At 39.0% G+C, this 18,905-nt stretch overlaps 1 protein-coding gene across 2 annotated transcripts in view; it reads right to left on the bottom strand.

Moving 5' to 3' along the window:
• Nucleotides 1-1,646: 1,646 nt before the first annotated feature.
• Nucleotides 1,647-18,905, bottom strand: part of ELL2 (elongation factor for RNA polymerase II 2) — a 40,170-nt gene continuing 22,911 nt past the window's right edge. For both annotated transcript variants that reach the window (XM_063129586.1, XM_063129587.1), the window contains 7 exons: nucleotides 17,201-17,325; nucleotides 16,990-17,083; nucleotides 15,018-15,588; nucleotides 11,322-11,388; nucleotides 6,842-7,013; nucleotides 5,408-5,452; nucleotides 1,647-3,105 (listed from right to left, as the gene is read on the bottom strand). In XM_063129586.1, coding sequence (XP_062985656.1) covers nucleotides 2,989-3,105; nucleotides 5,408-5,452; nucleotides 6,842-7,013; nucleotides 11,322-11,388; nucleotides 15,018-15,588; nucleotides 16,990-17,083; nucleotides 17,201-17,325 — 1,191 coding nt within the window. In that variant the 3' untranslated portion in view covers nucleotides 1,647-2,988. The remainder of the gene's footprint in view (nucleotides 3,106-5,407; nucleotides 5,453-6,841; nucleotides 7,014-11,321; nucleotides 11,389-15,017; nucleotides 15,589-16,989; nucleotides 17,084-17,200; nucleotides 17,326-18,905) is intronic.

Here is an 18,905-nt window from a genome sequence, read left to right as displayed (position 1 = left end):
CCTTTGAAAGCTGAAGCAGACAAGAAAATTGACTAGGCAAGTATACACGTATCGGACAGCTGTATGGGCACACTTGCAAAAGACCAACAAAATAATAACTGGGGGATGAGTGATGGTCCTTCCAAAGTGCCGTTTTGACCGGCAAGATCACGAAAAGCAATCGGAAAGGATGTTTTTGGTACTTTGACTGAGTGGATCTTTAGCAGGTCACCACAACCCACCATAAAACCGCTCTCCCGGGTTTGGATGACGTGACAAGTCATCATGGGTTCTTGGCATGACTTGCTGCCAAAAAATAAGCCACGCTGTGGAAAACACTCGAGGTTCGGACAGCACAACATTCAGCTATAGCTGGCTGCCCATGGTGGGTTGTCATGTCGTGCAAATCCAGTCAGAGCGATTTGCTAGATGAGATTTTCCACTCCATCAAGGCTCATAAATGATGAAATGACACAAATTCTAACTAGTCAAAGAGAAACGTAACTCTGGTAACACATGGAGTAAAGAAATGTCAATGTTGATATTAATATTCGGCTCGATGCAAGTATATTTAACAAAGCAAACATTGTCAACTGTGATACAGTATGATTCAGCTCTGCATCCATCATTGCATTAAGATTTTTAGGCCAATACACCAAAGAAGTATTCCCTTGGGAGAAGAGGTACTGGCTTCATACCTATATCCTCCTTACTTGTGATCATGGGTATCCTTCTAGGTATAGTAATACTCTTTTGAAAGCAATTTATAGCTTCCATTCTCATTGATCTTCTAAAAAGAACATTTTGCATTTACTCTATTTTAAATTAGTGGTGTGAAAAGTCATATTTTATGCTAACAAGACCTCAGCTTTACAGAAATGCTCTTCTTGGCTCCAAACAAGATGCAGTTACCACAAGATGTAGTGATGGCCACCAACTTGGATGGCTTTAGGGGGTTAGACACATTCATAGAGAATAATGGCTATACGGTACCTCTAATATAAGACAAAGTCTGCCTCTCTATACCAGCTGCTGGGAAATACGAGCAGGAGGGTGCCATGGTACTCACGGCCTGATTGTGGATTTCCAAGATGCATCTGGTTAGTCACTGTGGGAACTGAACACTGGACTACTTCAGCTTTTGGACTGATAAAATACAGTTCTTATGTTCCTAGGCTAACCATGGGCTACAAAAAGCTTGCTCTCATGTTACGTCCTTTCCAGTGAGACTTAAGAGAATTGGGCTGCAATCCTATCCTCAGGCAGAAGAGGAGCCTCAAGAAACAGCGTAAGTGCTGCTCTGGCGTCAGAGGTGTAGGTGTAGCAGCAGGATGATACCTTTGCCACAGGAAGCCCCCTGGTCTGCTCATGAAAACCTCGGATGATGTTGGTATTCTCTTGGTGGGTGTGGAAAAGCTCCACCCTAAGCTCCTTTATTTCCCCCAAGGGCTGACATAATAAATTCCCTCCCACTGCAGTCAGTGGGAGGTAAAATAAAAAGCTGCTCCCTTACCTCCCGCCCTGGCTAATGGATTTTGCTCCATTATATAGAAATAGAAATAGAATTGCTTGCCCATTTCAGAATCTGAGCCATTCTCGGAGTAAAATTTATGGCAATTCCATCAAATGTACACGTTCTCTTACAGAGCAATACATGACAAACTGAATTGATGCTGAAGACAAGTTTATTAAAGATACTACCAAAATTTTGGCAAACATTCAAAAAAAAAAGACTTGTAAACATAATGCTTCCCTTTTCAATTGGCAGCACTTTGAAAGAAAATATATTAAGACAAAAAGAAAAGACAAGTATAAGTCAATTTTGTGACCAAATAACTTATGTTCCCACATGATAAAGTGATGGTTTAATTAAATTAAACCAATTAACTGCATGAAATGAAAGTTTGTGCTGTTTGATGATCACAGTATTTTATAGTTAAATACATCTTTGTTATATTCCTGACAACCAGGAAAAAATCTTTAAATATACATTTCATGTAGGCAATAGCTTCATTGCATATTTCTCTTCAAAAAATACTTTTATAGCAGTATATAAATAGGTCACCTACATGTTTAATTTTATAATTTTGCCCCAAAACTATAGAATTAATTTTTGTAAAGTATCAATTTTTCTCTGATAAGAAAGCTGACAAATGGTTGAAATGGAAATATTTGTCTTCCAGAACAGATGTAGCAGTTTTATAGGAAAAAAACTGCGTTAACACTTTGTCAGTTGTTTTAACCTGAACATTTGGCCTATATAGCAGATTTCTCCCCAACTGTGTATGCAACACAGCCTCACTCTCTCACACATTCATTTTTATACACACACACACACACACACACACACACACACACACACACATATCTTGGACATATTAGGCCACAGAATACTCCCCATTTTTGCTGTGGGAAGCAGTGTATTTATGGAGAGATGGACTAAGTACAATTCAGATACACAAACAAACACCATAAGGCAACCATTGCAGTGGGGGTTGAAATCACAGAAATAAGTTACTGCTGATATATAGGTATGTATATAGGAGTTATATACCACCTCATAACCCTCCGAAAACAATGTTTCACTTTGTTTATTTTGTGCAATTTTTTTTTAAAACTTCTACCATGTAAGGCAAATAGTTTTTAACAAGAAAAACGTCTGAAAACAGGCTTGTATTCATCCAAGAGCTTCTTCTTTTGCTACAATTTTTCTTTTTTAAAAGATGTGCATAACCTCAGAACTACAGAGACTGGATCCCCAGTACCCAATGGTAAAATGATTTCCATGGATAAACAAGTAAGTGTTAAGGAAAAGGGGACCAGGAAAAAAAGCAGTTTCAGCTATGCAGGGAAGCAACATCCTCACCATCAACACAAATAGCAACTCGGTCTGCTAATGCTCAAACATCTGCATTAGAGAAGTTTCTGTTATTTTTAAACCTTTGAGCAAGTCGTATGGAATTTTAAATAAATAATCTTTAGTTTATTCACATCTTCTGGTCCAGAGCCCTAGTGCCATGACTCCGTTTGCCGTTGGTCAAATTCACCTATAAGTCTTTTAATGTGAGCCAACTTGTTGTGAAGATATTCACATCTGTACTTTTCTTCATGGTAGTTAGGACTAGACTGCAACAACAAACAAAGAAAAAGTAAGTTTATGATAACTATATTTATATGGCGTTATTCTTTTTAGCCAATTTATATTTTTATTTATTTTATTTATTACATTTATATACCACCCCACAGCCGAAGCTCTCTGGGCAGTTCACAAAAGCCCTGCCTTTGTATTTGAAGATGCCCAAGGCAGTTAATAATATAAAACCTAAGAAACAATTTTAGAAAGCAATCAAACACAGAATTAAAAACAGCAACAAATGAAACAAGCTAAACCGGACAGATATGGTAATGACCCTAGCACCTCATTTCTGAAACGTAACCTCTAGAAAGGAGCAGAACTACCCACAAGCAATATCTCCAAGCCCATCCTGGATACATTTTAATAATGTATACATTTTATGTTTTTAATCAGTTTTATGTATTTTATATTTTTGTATTCTATGTTGTTCCTTGCCTCGATCCAGAGGGAGAGGCGGGTAAGAAATAAATATGATGATGATGAGACCCACAAAGATAACAGAGTGGTTGATACTGAATGCTGCTGAGAGGTCCAGTAGACCCAATATGGATACACTCCCTGTGTCTATAGTTCTGAGGTTTCTTCGACATCAGTCGAATTTAATCACAGCTACTTCTGGACTTTTTCCCAAGGAAACATTTGTTAACAATATATTCGGCAGTATTTACAACTTAGCTACAGTTAATTTTGTTTAGGTTTTCATTTCATGTGGTACAAATTTGGAAGTTCAGAGTTTTGTTTTTCTTAATTCACCAGGTCTTCCCTCCCAGACACAAACTACTTACAAGATTAGAAATGTAAGCCTATGCGGCAGGGTCTTGCTATTGTTTTACTCTGTACAGCACCATGTACATTGATGGTGCTATATAAAATAATAATAATAATAATAATAATAATAATAATAATAATAATAATAATAACAACAACAACAACAACAACTAGTTTGGGTTTCTAGCACCCTCATCTGCCTCTCTCAACTTGTTTAAATCAGTGGAGGGACTGAACATCCTTCTCTGCCCATGCTTCTAACCATGGCCTTTTCCCTGTGTTTCCTCTTCCAGTCCTTAATAGTTAGTTTAGTTAGTCCTGCAAAATATTGTACTTCCCAGGTCCTAGTACCTGCCACATCGCTCTCCAGTCCTGCCACAGCTCTATACCATTTACTGAATAATTTGCCCAGAATTAGAGAAGTGATGTAGGCAACATAAGGCATACAGAATTACTCCTTCAATTTTAAATAACATATCAGGGACAGCACATATGGAGAGCCATATATCCAACTGTAGCCTCAAAGCCACATTTTTAACATTCTCACATTTTCAGACAACCATTTATCTTTCTGAATATTTGGGATCGATACCAAGTCTTGGCTGCTACTGCGGCTAGCAGATTCCGCTGGCGAGAGAACCTGAAGACTTCTCAATTTGCCAAAAATTGTTCTGCAAATGGAATGCTATCGAAGGCAGGACAAAAACGTATCCAGTTTATATGGAGCTTCTCGCCAATTCACGTGGCCACAGAATTTTAAAACCTGGGCACACATCGTGTCTTCCCAAATTGAATGTGTATGATGAAATAGATGTATGAAATAGTCCTGAGCAGTTCTGCCATGAGCGCAGAACTCCATCATGTGATGTGCGGGAGCGGGGGGGGAGGGGGTCCTTGCCGTGATGCAAAGAGGACTGTTAAAAAGTGCAGAGTAGACTGATAGAGCCAATGAATTGTTCATGATCCTAATGATTTTGGGCTCTGCAACTCTTCTTCAGGGGGAGATGCAAAATGCATGCTTCAATGGCTCAATCAATCTCTGTACACTTCTGCAGACTCTTTTGCAGAAGGGAGAAAAATCCACATTGTCAATCTGCACTGAAGCTCAGAGACAATGCACAGAGCCAACATTCTAGCAAATAGCCAGAAGCAAAAACAAAACATTTGCCACAAACATATTGAAAACAGGCCAATGGAAGAGTTTGCCCAGATTGAAAAAACACACACTCAGTGCAATGTGAAGCCACCCTCACTACTGGTAGGGCAAGAGGCAATGATTCAACATGGTAAGTTTAGGAACTATTTCCCAATATTTAAACACAGACATGTCATGAAATACATTGCCAGAAGATGGCTTAAAATCAGGTCAAACAAGTACTAGGTTTTTATACAGAGAAACCTAACCAAGTATAGGAATTAGGCCTTTATGATGGTAACCTTCAGCTGTGTAATTCTATTCTGCCAGTATGGTTCACCGTTTTACACATATATGGCACACAATAACTAGGTATAAGCTATACAAACCTGTTTGATCTTTCGATATTCCTGTAAGACTTCCTCGTGAAGGATCTACAAGTTTAAGAGTTGAAACAATGATAATTTGATGGCGAATTGGTACAGCTAATTATTAAGTATTACTCTGAGAATTAACTGAAGACACATGCACCGAACATAAATAGAGTAAGAACATCCAGGCTACATATCCCAAACTTCCCTTCCATTCTACTGAAAGTATCCCCTCCTCTTTTCAGAGTTATGGAGTTTTACTGTGCCTTTTTCTGTGGTGCCGTCAATAGCAGGGTAAAAATGATGAAAAGTTGACCAAAAAGAGACACTGCCTTTCTGTGGCAAAGAGCTTTGTCAAAACAAGCATCTTCTCCTAACATTTGTGCTAGAATCAGCTTCAGAACTGGAGACCAGGACAGACCAACAAAACATATACAAATCTCCTGTCGATTCTACCCCATCTTGAATATCTTTCCCCCTTCTACACAATCCTTTGCTGTCACTAAATCACTGGTCTAATACACAGCATTAAATGTCACTTCTCTTTCAGTTTTAGTAATCTGAAAGTTCAAGAGTGATCTGAGCCTGTTCCTCTACTCACTACACTTATTCCTCTCCATGGGAATAGGAATAAGCACTCTGCACTACCACTCTGTTGTCTGCTTAGTGCCTAAAATTACTTTTATCAGAAAAAAATATTTATATATAAATAGCCCTCCCTAAAATAATCCCATAGTGGTTTAAGCCTGACCGTGCAGGCTTATATCACCATTACAAGGTTCTGCCAAGTCTGCAGGGCATGAATTATCACAATTCTGGTACACTCAAAATTAGAGATGGTGCGCACAAGGTGCAGTCAGAAGTTCTTGGATTCTTTACTAAGGAGTGGGAACTTCAAGCGTTACCAGACTACGGAATCTTATATAAGAATACGGCAGTGTAAGGTTTATTACTTGATAGCTACCAAATCTTGCTCATTTTGTATTAAACTGAAGCTTGAGCAGTGTAGACACGCAGAAAAGTTTGAAAAAGTTCAAAGCTCGAGATTTAATAACAATTTCCTCCATGTCTAACAGGCTGGGCGGCCCCTCTGCCAGAGGAATGACAGACAGCCCTGCTCGGCCAATCAGTAGTTAGGCTGTTACTGCCACCAGGGATGGGGCAGGGGATGGAGGGTGCCAATGGGGGTGTAGGAAGGTTGGGGCATCACCGTATGCAAATTTCAGAGGGAATCATTGTGTGTGAGCCACATTTGCATTTTTCATGAGCCCCTCTGTGGTGAGGGGACTGAGGGGCAAAAAAGCGGGAAAGGAGCAGGACTACTACTGCCCATGGCGACATGCGCTTTACACTAGTACTGACATTATTCCAGAAATATTACCCCAAATCATGAGCCAGACTTCTTTAAGAAAGTCAAAATGGCCTCAATGGAAGATGAAATATAATTTTTACCTGATATTCTTTTGATCCTGGAGAAAGCAGTTTACGCTGTGCATCTAGTTTCATAAACCTCCTAGTAACGCTCTCCATCCTCGCATGCAAGTTCCTGTATTCATCATATTCCGCATTGAAGTCATCCTTATAACTTTGCCGTTGCTCATACGAGACAATTGCTATATATTTCCTGTTTTTAAAAAATAGAAAACAGTTCTTGACTTTTTAAAGGTTGTAGTAATTTACTTCCCCTTCAAACCTAATCCAATTTATGCATATTCCTTAATCCATACTCCAATGCAGTCATGGGTATCAGACTACCTGATTATTAACCAATTAGAATTTTACCTTTCTGCACATGTCCTGGGGCATGTCTACACCATAGGGTATAGAGGGAGAGAGGGGGGAGGATCCTAGACTTACTGGCCTCCGCAACCCTCCCCCAGCGTCTTGACAGCTGTGAAATGTCCCAGAAGGACTTTGCGGCCACCATTTTTTTTCCAAAGAGGGAGAGGCAAAAAAGGCTATTTTAAAAAACAAAAACCTGAACCCACTCCCCACCCCTGATGGGCACGGACTGCTCCTGTGCAGCTCCATGCCCATTTTACGGTCCCCGCTACATGCGGGGACGACGGGAGGACCCGGGAGCTGCAGCCACATGGTCTGCGGAGAAAAATTGGGTTTTCTGCCATTTCTTATATCCCAGGGAATGTCCTTGGTTGTCCCGGGTTGCCCCCAGGATGCCCTGTGCATCAATTGGATGCACAAGGATGGTCCAGGGACTACCTCAGGATACAGGGCTGATGTAAACATGCCACTGGTTATCTGTCATTTTTTTCAAGTACACCACCTTGTAAAGCTGGATTTTCTGTATAAAATCCACTGATTTTATACAGAAGCCAAGAATATTAAAATGATAGAATATATTATGTATTTTATTAGAAATTGTATTTCATAAACAGTATAAGTAAACCACCATGATTTCTGAATGTTGGATTAAGGAAGTTAATAAAAAGCCCAAGTTGCTGAAGGTTAAGAACAGTTAAAGCTTTATTATCAGCTCCAATTGTGTCAGGAGAAAGATAAATCCCCTCCACCTCCTCCTCTACAGTTTAAGTAGAAAGGCTTTGTATGCAGTCCACATGCTTGCTGTGTGCTACTACACTCTGTTAGCATCCTGCTTTGTCTAGTTTTGGCAACTCGAAGGAACAATATCACAGATCCTGTTATATGGTCTTCTATTGTCTCACCTTGGACCCCTCACTCTAGCCAACACTGTGCTGCCCAAAATTTCACATTTCTGAAATGCAATCACCTTCCTTAAATCCCTAAACTGGCTTCCTGATTGCTCCTAGATCCCACACACTTTGCTCAACCTCACCTTTAAACACCCTCCACTCTCTTGTTCCCTCCATCTCTTTGCTGTTACATCTGATACATCCCCATGTGTGACCTTTGCTCATCCAACACCATCATTGTCAGATATCTGAAGGTCTCCCTTTGTAACTGGAAGCGCCACCCAGAACACCTCTATAAGGGCATGTCTCAGTCACTTACACAGAGGGTGCTATAATAAATTTATTTATTTATTTATTTATTTATTACATTTTTATACCGCCCAATAGCCAGAGCTCTCTGGGCGGTTCACAAAATTCTACTGGGCAAAATCTTTGAAACACCTACATGTCTATTTTCTGCCAATAAACATATTTCCCTCCACACACTTGATATTGTTAAGCATTACAAGGATTAAGTTTTTTGGCTGACATGGCAGCAACTGAAAAATCCAACTAAAGTAGAAGTCTGACAATCTTAGATAAAAACATACTTCCACTGACCCTTGAGCCCTTTATCTTCCCCTGTACTACTGCTATTAACAGTATCTTCATGCTACCCGTGCCCTCAAACGTGTTTATAGAAGTGCAAGACACCATTTTCACATATTTTTCTGCACAAAAGATGGGAGTGTGTATTGCCCAAGAAAAACAAAACAGGGCTCTGTGCCAGTTACAGCTAATATGCTAGGCATGTGCAGGCAGCGTGATTCCAGGGACAAGGGTCATGTGGACATGGTTAGAGTTGCACTATCACCACTGTGTTGCACAGTAGCACATTAAACTGCTACAGGGCAAGTTTGTGTCAGCATTTCAATTCAAAACATTCAAAAAACAGACTGTCTTTTCCACCAAGGGTCAATTATTAGGTTTACTGCACGTATCAAAACGACTGCTTTTTGATTGTTGTTGTAAAGGAGATTTACTTGTAGTACTCTATCACAGACAGGCTAGAAAAGAGTTTTATTTGGCTTTCCATTTTTGAAAAAAATTAACACATTCCAAACAACATACTGAAAACCAGTAACCATTTTAACATAATTACTTTTCTGCAGGATTTCTACAGTAACACTATGTTTTTCTGCCAATTATTAGTTTAAATTATGTCTATAAATAGTTAATTTGTACCTGCAGCACACTGAACATATTACAAAGAGTTTATATATGCACACTGCCAAGCTCTATTACTAGTACCTGAAGCATGATAGATTGAACTAGTACAAGAATTTTTAAAAACACTCCTTAAATTATGCATGGTATGGAGAATGTGGATAGGGAGACATTTTTCTCCCTCTCTCAAAATACTAGAACCCGGGATTATCCCCTGAAGCCGATTGGTGGGAGATCCAGGACAAATAAAAGGAAGCACTTCTTCACACAGCACATAGTTAAACTATGGAACTCACTAACACAAGATGTAGTGGTGGCCGTCAATTTGGATGGCTTTAAAAGGGGGTTGGATAAATTCCTGGTGGCAAAGCCTATCAATGGCTACTAGCCCTGATGGTCGTGTGCTATCTCCAGTATTCGAGGCAGTAAGCCTGTGTGCACCAGTTGCTGGGGAACATGGGTGGGAGGGTGCTGTTGCACCATGTCCTGCTTGTTCATCCCTGGGCGATGGCTGATTGGCCACTGTGTGAACAGAGTGCTGGACTCTTGGTCTGATCCAGCATGACACTTCTTAGGTTCTTAACCATCTCAATTATAAAATACTTCCATTCCTTAATGTCTATTGGAACTTTTTGCTAAATGTTCCAATAGATATTAACGAACATCTATTGGAACATTTAGGGGGGAAATCAATTATTTTGAAGCGAAAGTCACCAGTTCTGGAGATCAGAGAAAAGTGGAAAAGACAGTACTTGTTTTCATGGATAGTTTTGCTATTTTTATTTGTGCCATACCCAAGCTTTGCTTACTCTATGTAGGAACAGCCTTTTCAAAACAGGGCTTGCTTGCAATGCCACAGAAATATTCACCTTGCCAAACTCTCAAAATGCCTGGTGCCCTTTTGTTCCTCTGGCTGCTACATCTTCTCTGATATTTTACTTTCTCATTCTCATTGTCCTCCCTTCTCAATTATGTTCCCTGCCATTTACTCCAATTATGATTTTGTTTGACATGTGCACCATAAATCAAGCAAAGAGGTACCACTCAAAAGAGTCACATGGATTGCCACAGTCAATCAAATTAAATGGCAGTAAGAACAAAGAAGGAAAATGGTATTGAGAGTCAACCTCTGCCTGGAAACAAATGGGTGCTAAACATTGTTAAACAATGTAAGCATGTCTACAACTAATGGCAGAAATTGGAGAAAATGGGAGGCAATTTGAAACATAAATTTAGATCTGAACTGCAAAGTTAAGGAGTTGCTTTAGTTTGTAGTCTATTCCTGGTTTTTTTCTTCTTCATTTTTTTTACTTTGTAAGCTCCTCAAAAGTGTAGGAAAGGCAATATACAAATGCCATGAACAAAATAATTTGAACTTTTGCTGTTAGTCACTTTTACAGTGAATGCTGCAGCCATGATTAATATATAGAACAGGAACAGACTGCACAGGAGATGAGCTACTTCACAAAGAAAGCAAAAAACTCTGAGTCATTGATGGCTGAGGAGTCCTTCAGTATCATTGTTGTCACTTGCCTCTTGAGCATTTCCCTATACGGGCAGCTGCGAGTTGCTTGGATGCAAAACTCTGGGAACAAATTGGATTGAGGCCATTATTTCACCTGAGAAAGTTACTCTTGTAATGGATGAAACTGTTTGGATGGAGGGATGGCAGAATCTCTGTACCAGGAGTAAAAACGGCAGTAGCAGTATCTGGCTTTTTCTGCCAGACAAGCCGTCTAAAGATCATGGATACTTTGATTACTTTATTCTTATGAGAAGGCCAGAGGTAAAGCAAACATGAATTTCATTCTCAAGCACTTTCGAAGGTTGCATGTATACTAAGAGGCTTTTCTCTTCAATATAGATAACAAGCTGAGCATAATTGGACTGTTACAATGTAAATTACTTGAACTTAAATGTGCAACACTGTCATGCACGTTTCCCATGTTTTAAGCTTGTGAACTTCCATAGTTCAAATGCTTTATCACTTTAAGTAGGATTGCATCAATTGTTTCTTGTTGCCCCACCCCTTTGTCCAACATTATCCTACTTACACAAAGTAGTCCGGTAGTTCACTTGTTGACAAAGGATCTGTGGAGGCAGTGCAAGTCTCTTTAACACCTATAAAGAAATACAAATATTTACACTTTGTTCCCAAGCCCAAGTGCATATGCAGAATGCCCTTTACAATGGATGAGTTTTAGGAGAGATCATTCAAAGCAATGCATACTACTGCTGAATGTTTATAGAACAAGTTGTATGACGAATTCTAAACTGCCAATGGCAGGAATGTAAAATGCAGAAGCAACTTCATACAATAAAAGCAGTCTGGTCTTCACCCAAGGTCAGCCTTCTATTATTTCAAGACTAGTTGTGGCATCTGCACAGCAATTCAAGAATTTCTGTGGCAGATGTCGGCACACAATAGGAGATCGGAATTGTACATCAACATCTAGCTTTCACTAGAGTGCAAAAAAGGACAATGGAGAGGAATGCCAAGTGCTTTTCTTTCCGTTAATTCTTCCTTTCACCAACTACACAAAGTTATGGGCAGGCAAAGATTATCAGGAAACCGATTGAAGAATAAGTCATTTAAAAGAATGAGAATCCATAAAATAAGATAGGCAGTAATAATTGGGTTGACTCCATTAATCCTCACGAAAGTAAGGTTAAAAAATAATGTGCTGGATCTAAAGAATCCACTACATGAACAGAAGGCACTTCCACTTATATGTAAAGGAGGTATGTATTGTTTACAGCTTTGCTGAATTCTTAAATGCCTAAGCTCACATTAGAAAATGATAATGTGGTTTTAATTATTTTGTATTCCTAAGAAACTAATTAAAATATAATTTAAAAAAGCTAGACTTCTATAACTGTCTGCTAAAAGAACACAGAATCAATATTATCAACCTGTGCTACTAAACAAAGAAAATTCAAGCTGTCCCAAGCCCCGACTAAGACAACCATGTCATGAGCCTCAGTGAACTGGAAACCTATTGTATCCAGTCAGCAGTATACTTAAGCAGGGATTTGTTCACAAAGCTGTAAATCAACTTTTCAGTTAGCGCCAATGAGTTTTAAAATAGGTCACAACTAAATTTGGCTCTAGGAAGTGTGTCAGAGGTCCTTTTAGCAATCTAAAAGCAATAATTCAACTGCTTTTCTTGCTATTCAATAACTCTGGATTATTTTTAACAGCAACTACAAGTTTTGTTGTCTTGATTTTTCTAGCCATTGAATCTTCATGTCCTTTCCAAATTAGGGAAGACAGTAGACAGGTGGTCAAGCTACTGTATTTAAGTTCAGTATTTTGTGATAATGTCAACTTTAACAGTTGTGAAATTAACTGCATGGTATGCAGAATAGCTTCTATCAGCTTACTAAAAATGAATTTGTGTGTGTTTTCAGTAGTGAGCACCAACCATTCAGTCACCCACATTGCTGCAAACTAATTACGACTGTTATGAATTTTAAGAGAACAGTCTATTTAGCTTTTATTGGAATTGCTAAAAAAGCTAGGAAAAATGGCTAATCCAGATCCCTCAAAACAATGTGTCTCTTTATGCCAAGTGAAAAGCAACTGAAAATACCTAATGATACATAATTTAAAGATGTGAATAAGAATAGAGATTCTATTAAAGGGAAGACACACAAAGACATAACCAGGTTCACAGTGAATTCTGGATAACTTATGAAAAGTAATTGGAAAGGTTGTCTGAATAAAATCCAAAGAAGGATTGTTAGCCCCTAGCACTTGGGTGAAACAGTTATCTGAGTAAGGAAGAGGTTTAGGACTGTATTATTCAAGGTCCAAAGTCTGCACAGAGGTATAAACATCCAAAAGCTTGAATTAAGCAGTATTAATAATTAAATATAGATGTCTAGAAATGTTTATATACTTGTTTAATTAGTACATTTTGAATAAGAAGTTGTTTTCTCACAGGTATGGTTCAGAATTAATCTTATCTAGGCTGAAAGATGTATGTTTAAGCCAAATTTATTTTTCTTTAGGGGTTGAAGCCAAATTTATGGGACAGGTGAAGTTTAACAATGAAGTAATGTTTTAGAAAATGTGCAAGTATGTTCTGATTTTGTAATGAGGTAGTTTCTTTACCATGTAGAAAAGCTAACCAAGCTGAGTCTATTCTGAGCTGGGTAAAAACTCACTGCTTAGATGAAAGCTCTCCTTTTACAGACTATTAGGGTTAGGGGACTAAAGATATTTGATAACAAAAAATGCTTAGAAAATACAATCCCCGTTCAGCTAGTAAAATCTAAAAATCTTTAGCAATGCTGCTCTCCTTTATAAGAAGAAATATTTTCTTAGGCAATATGATATAATTTGATGTACTACTTTATTGAGAGTTTATATTGTTTTAATAAAAATAGATCCAAAGTTTTTTCCCTTACTAATTCCTGCTGGTACAAAATAAAAACAAACAAACCCAAATCCAAACAATTTCTGGTGCATCCTTTGTTTTAAGAGTATTAATGAAGCTATAGTTAACTAGCAGCCAAAAGCTTCCTAAATACTGCAACTATAGGTTGATAACATTCAGCAAAATACAAAAATCATAACATGTTTGTGTCAGTCAAGTTCTAGTTCTCTGGAAAATAATTAGCAGTGGTTCTCAAACTTTTGCTACAAAATTATGGCCACAACAGTGTTATATTTCATACAATTCAATGGTGCAAACGTGTGCCTTGGAGGCATCAAAAAATCTCTGGTGATGCCAGCATTTGAGAAATCACTTACCTATGAGTAGCTCCAGACTATGTCATGTGGGGAGTGGGGAGGGGGTGGGTGGAAAGGCTTGTCAGCTTGGCTCTCTGCTTGTGAGCTGCTCAGAATATCTCAGAAACAGAGACCAAGCAAGACCCAGCCCTCCTCTCCAGTTTGAAGTTGGAGCAGGCTGGGGCTTGTGTCAGTGCTGTGCTTCTGCGCAATTTGATTCTAGACTCCCCTTACAAACTTCCTGGGAGTGGGGGGGGAGACACAGAATTCTGTTGATCCCAAAGTTTGGGCTGCCATCAAGGCCAGCCTTAATTGGGACCCTACACTATGGAACTATTTACTGTCAATAGTTTCAGTATTATTCCTATTCCATTCACTCAGAATTAAAAAAAGTCAAAGTAATGAAGACAAGGAATGTCTGTTGAGAGGGTAGGTTTGAATAAAGGGTGAGGATGGCCGATTTCCACCACCTTTTGATGCAGTTATTTCATTCCATAAACGAGAGGTGGACAAGTTGAGGTGCTAGATGTTTTGGGCTACAAATGCCATCTCCATTGGCTATAGTGGCTAGAGTTGATCAAAGTTATAGGCTACAACATCTGGATGGCCACAAGTTGCCCATCCCTGCTATAAACCATCCAACACGGAAATTCTTTATGTAAGCAAAGATGAAAACAAACCTTGTAAGTGCAAACTTAGAAAAATGTAGCTCAGCTGACTAGAGAAATTATTCAGAAGCAAGGTCAACTTCCACACATGTGACTTTCATTCACATAGCTCTGCGTAGGAATTTGTTTTTGGCAACCCCTCTCAAATTCAGGCAAACATAAGGGGACAAGATAGATTCCTATATTACCACTGCAGCCTTGGAGTCATATGCTTGTGGGTTGCCCTTATTGTGCCCTGGTAATAAGGAATGCCTGCAGACTACAGGCAATGCTGAAATAACAACCTGGCCTAGTTGCTTTGGCCATTTAATTTGGCCATTCAGAGCAAGAAGCAATAACAATACCTTCACTCAATTTCTGACTGGAGTTCTTCAGCTTGGTGATTTCTCTGCTTTCACAGTCTCTCTCCTTCTCTGAGGCATTCCCAATGTTATGGTCTTTGATTTGGTCCTTCTCCTTATGCTTCTTTGACTTCTTCTTGGATTTTTTGTGCAACACTGAATGTTTGTCATCTGTAGGCTTTGGGCATACTGACAGATCGTCAGCAGGTGCTGGGATTTCCAGTGGAGTCCTAGAAGTATATTTCTGATGCTGGTCCTCATAAATGCTGCCATTCTGACTCAAAGTGTCAACAGGCAGATCTTGAGTGCCCCGGCCCTCAGGAGTACTCGGGGAATTGGAGTTAGAATGTACAGTCTGAGGAGGATTTGAAACAGGAAGGCAAGTTGGAGGAAGTGGCGGCGCAGACGGTGTTGCAGCAACTGCGGGAGGAGGTGGCGGTTGAGAAGTTTCAGCAGTTTTTTCACCAGTAGTCAAGTGACCATTTAGCGTCGGCTGAACTCTATTAGTAAGATGAGATATCCTGGGTTTTTTATTCATTAAAGGATCAATAAAGTCAGAATCCAAATGCCGTTTCTGCAATAAAGTGAGGCATATATATGACTGTAATTTTTCTCATTATTAAAAATATATCCTTTATCAAGGGATCATTAGCAAGTCATTATATTGATAAAATAAAATACATTAGTATATTATATTGATAATACGCAAATAAATGTTGATTGCCCTGCAGCTATTTCAAGCTTCAAATTTACAATGCCATAGTACTTTTCTATTGGACATTGAATTCTTCCCTAGGGCAACCAAAATAATTCATTGTGTGATCATTTAGATGCCTATGAATATATACCTAATAGCACTCTAGTGGGGGGGGACGGGGACTCCTTAATACTATTGTTGAAGCTGTATTAAACTTCTTTAATCATGCAGCACAGTATTCTTGCCCTAATTTCTTGTATTCACATTTACTGGCCCAAGATACTTTGCTGCTTCAAGCAGAGCACCAAATGCTCCACCAACACACTCAACTAAGGCCAACACTTTAAGAAGTCTCACTGCACCATTCAGACATCAACACCCATGTTGATCTATTCCAGGTAGTTAACCCTGTGCTTCCAGATATTTCGGACTTCGACTTCGATCAGCCCCAGCCAGCATGGCCAATGGTCAAAGATGTGTTCGGTTTCCTTTGGGTTGTAACCAAAGTTAGTTCTACTTAAGAGTAGACCCACTGAAATGAATGAAATTTTATTCATAACTACATCCCATTCATTTTAATGGGTCTACTCTAAGTAGGACTAACACTGGATATAGCCCTTCAATTTCACTCTCTGAAACTGTCTGCTTCACCCTGCTGCGTGCTAAGGCCAGCCCAGGACACATGCAACGGGAGGATAATGCTAATATTGCTTTGGGAAGACTACATTTGAAGTCAGTGTGACCCAATAGTGGAAGTTTTTGAAAACAGAGCCTGAATACATGCCCAAAAGCATGTGCAAACACACCCAAGCATGTATGTTATCTTGCCAAATCAGCTGTTCCAAGGAAATGCAAACCATATTTTGAATTTGGAAAGTTTAAAATATGGTTTTGGTGCAGTGGGGTTGCCAGACTGGAAATACCACTAATGCCAGGTGCTTGTGAGCTCAAGTAGTCAAGCGGGTTGTGTCCCAGGTCTGACTCATATCAACGAACACATGGACTGTTTCAGTACAATGCAGGAACTCTTACACGGTTCCATACAATTGAATTTCTACTAAGCTGCTGTAATATTGTATTTGCAATTGGCATACATAACTTTTTATTACCGTAATGAACATTAAATTAAAAAAAATATGTGGAAAAATAAAAGCACTGGAACTTTTTCCAACCCACATAACTGCCACTGAGTCACATCCTTTCCCCACTAGTCCACTGAAGATTCCAATATACAGCAACATTCATAATACATAATATAAAAAGTGACAAAGGAAATACCTGAGAAGGAGAAGCAGATGCAGCATCTTTAATAGTACTCAGAGAAGATTCCAAGTGACTGGCGCTGCTGGCATTCTGAGATGAATTTAGTTTTCTGTAAAGATCACCCACATTCCAGGTTACAAGGAAAATCAAGCTAAAGGTGCTCTAGCAGATCATTTGGAAGTAAATGGTCTTTCTAGCCTCCTTATGAGAAGGAGACTGAACTTACCGAGAAAGTATTAATTCCAGCGACTGTCTATCGATTTCATTATATCCAGGCCAGTCTTTCTGGACATCCTTATAAACATATTCTTTCAGTGTATATGAATTGTCCTTTGGATTCAAATTGGCTACCTAAAGATAGAGATCAAAATACAAGTAGTAAATGTTATCAGCAAATTGCCAGTACCTGAAATCAAACACAGTAAAAGTTATAGCATATTTCTCAATCTCAATCTTTATTAATGCTTATGTCCAACTGTAAACATTAAACTCCACTAATCAACATACAAACATCACCACAACATTAACATACATGATCAGAGAACCAACGTTAATAAAACTGCAGCAGAAATAAGATACTAAGTTAGGTTCCAGCGTTTCAAAGAATAAGAGTATTTACAGAATCCTACAAACTTCAAAGCATTAGACTTGGCAGACATCTCTTTGGATGGAGTTCCATAACTGTGATGCTACCACTGAAAAGAACCTGACCCATTTGACCATCAATCTTAACAATGCCTTACTGGACAATCTTATGGTGGGTGAGGGATTGATACATGAAATGATACTAAAGTGTGATGCATCCAGACCATTTAGGACTTTACAAAGTAACATCCCTCCTCCTGCAAAAACCTTCCCCAATACCTTGAAATGAACTGGAAACTAGAGTAATAACTGGTGCTGTCTCATCAGCACCAGTGTAATTTATAGTATACAGCTTATTCTATCTTAAACAAGAAAGTTGCATCCTGCATCAATGGGAAATTCTTGTTCTCCTAGGAAAAGCTTCAGCTGTACAAACAGAAACAGGTAAAAGTATGAAGCTAGAGCTGCACTGATAGTCAAAGCTGCTTTTAAAAACCAAACCAGCAGTGCTAAAGATATAAATAGCATACTTGTTTCAGTGTGTGTGTGTGTGTGCGCGCATATGCGTTTCTGAATTCCTAGAAGCGTAGAGCGAAGGTGGACAGATGGCAGATCTGGATCTACTGGTGGATAACAGCTATTTTCTAGAAGGTTTTGCTGCTGGTTGCTGAATTTTTTGCAAAGAATGCTTGGACCCTGACATGAACAAGCAAGGCACTGCTTGCATTTTTAAGTAAGTTTGTACACTCAGGATCAGTTATGCCTTAACAGTTAAAAGAGATCCTGGGTGTACACTCTTGTTTTGAAAATGTAACACACTGATGGACCATAGGGATTCTGGAAAAAATTAGGGACTAAGTAAGACTGATGTTGTGGGTATACAAGCCACAAGCAGATTTATCCCAGAAGCTGTCGCTTAGCCTACACACTATGCTAAAAAAATAAATAGTTTTGATTATTGCATGGGTGTGCATGCACATGCAATCTCAGATTCTTTTCTTTTTTTGACCTTTCGAAGTTGGAACTGGCAAGTGTTTAAGAATGCAGATAAATCTCAAATTGGTCAATTATTTCCAGAAGTCACTTTAAAACTCCAACCTAGTGAAAGGTTATTTCTCTATCCTAGGTGTTTAAACTATGGCCTGGATCCAAAGAAAAGATCTGCATACGCAGGGGAGAATTATACATGAAGCCGGAGCTTTGCTTATTGTTGTTGGCGCAGCAGTTTCCGAAGAAACAAACTGCTGTTTAGTTTAAAAACCAGGTTGTCTCTCTGGCAGTGAAAACTGCTGCACTAGGAACAAAGCAATCGTGTAGCAGTGGGGACTAGTTTCAGATGTACCACT

Source organism: Elgaria multicarinata, chromosome 6, assembly GCF_023053635.1.
Source record: "Elgaria multicarinata webbii isolate HBS135686 ecotype San Diego chromosome 6, rElgMul1.1.pri, whole genome shotgun sequence".
Classification (NCBI taxonomy): Eukaryota; Metazoa; Chordata; class Lepidosauria; order Squamata; family Anguidae; genus Elgaria; species Elgaria multicarinata.
The sequence above is the reverse complement of the archived record's forward strand: the minus strand, read 5'-3'. Positions and strand labels throughout refer to the sequence as shown.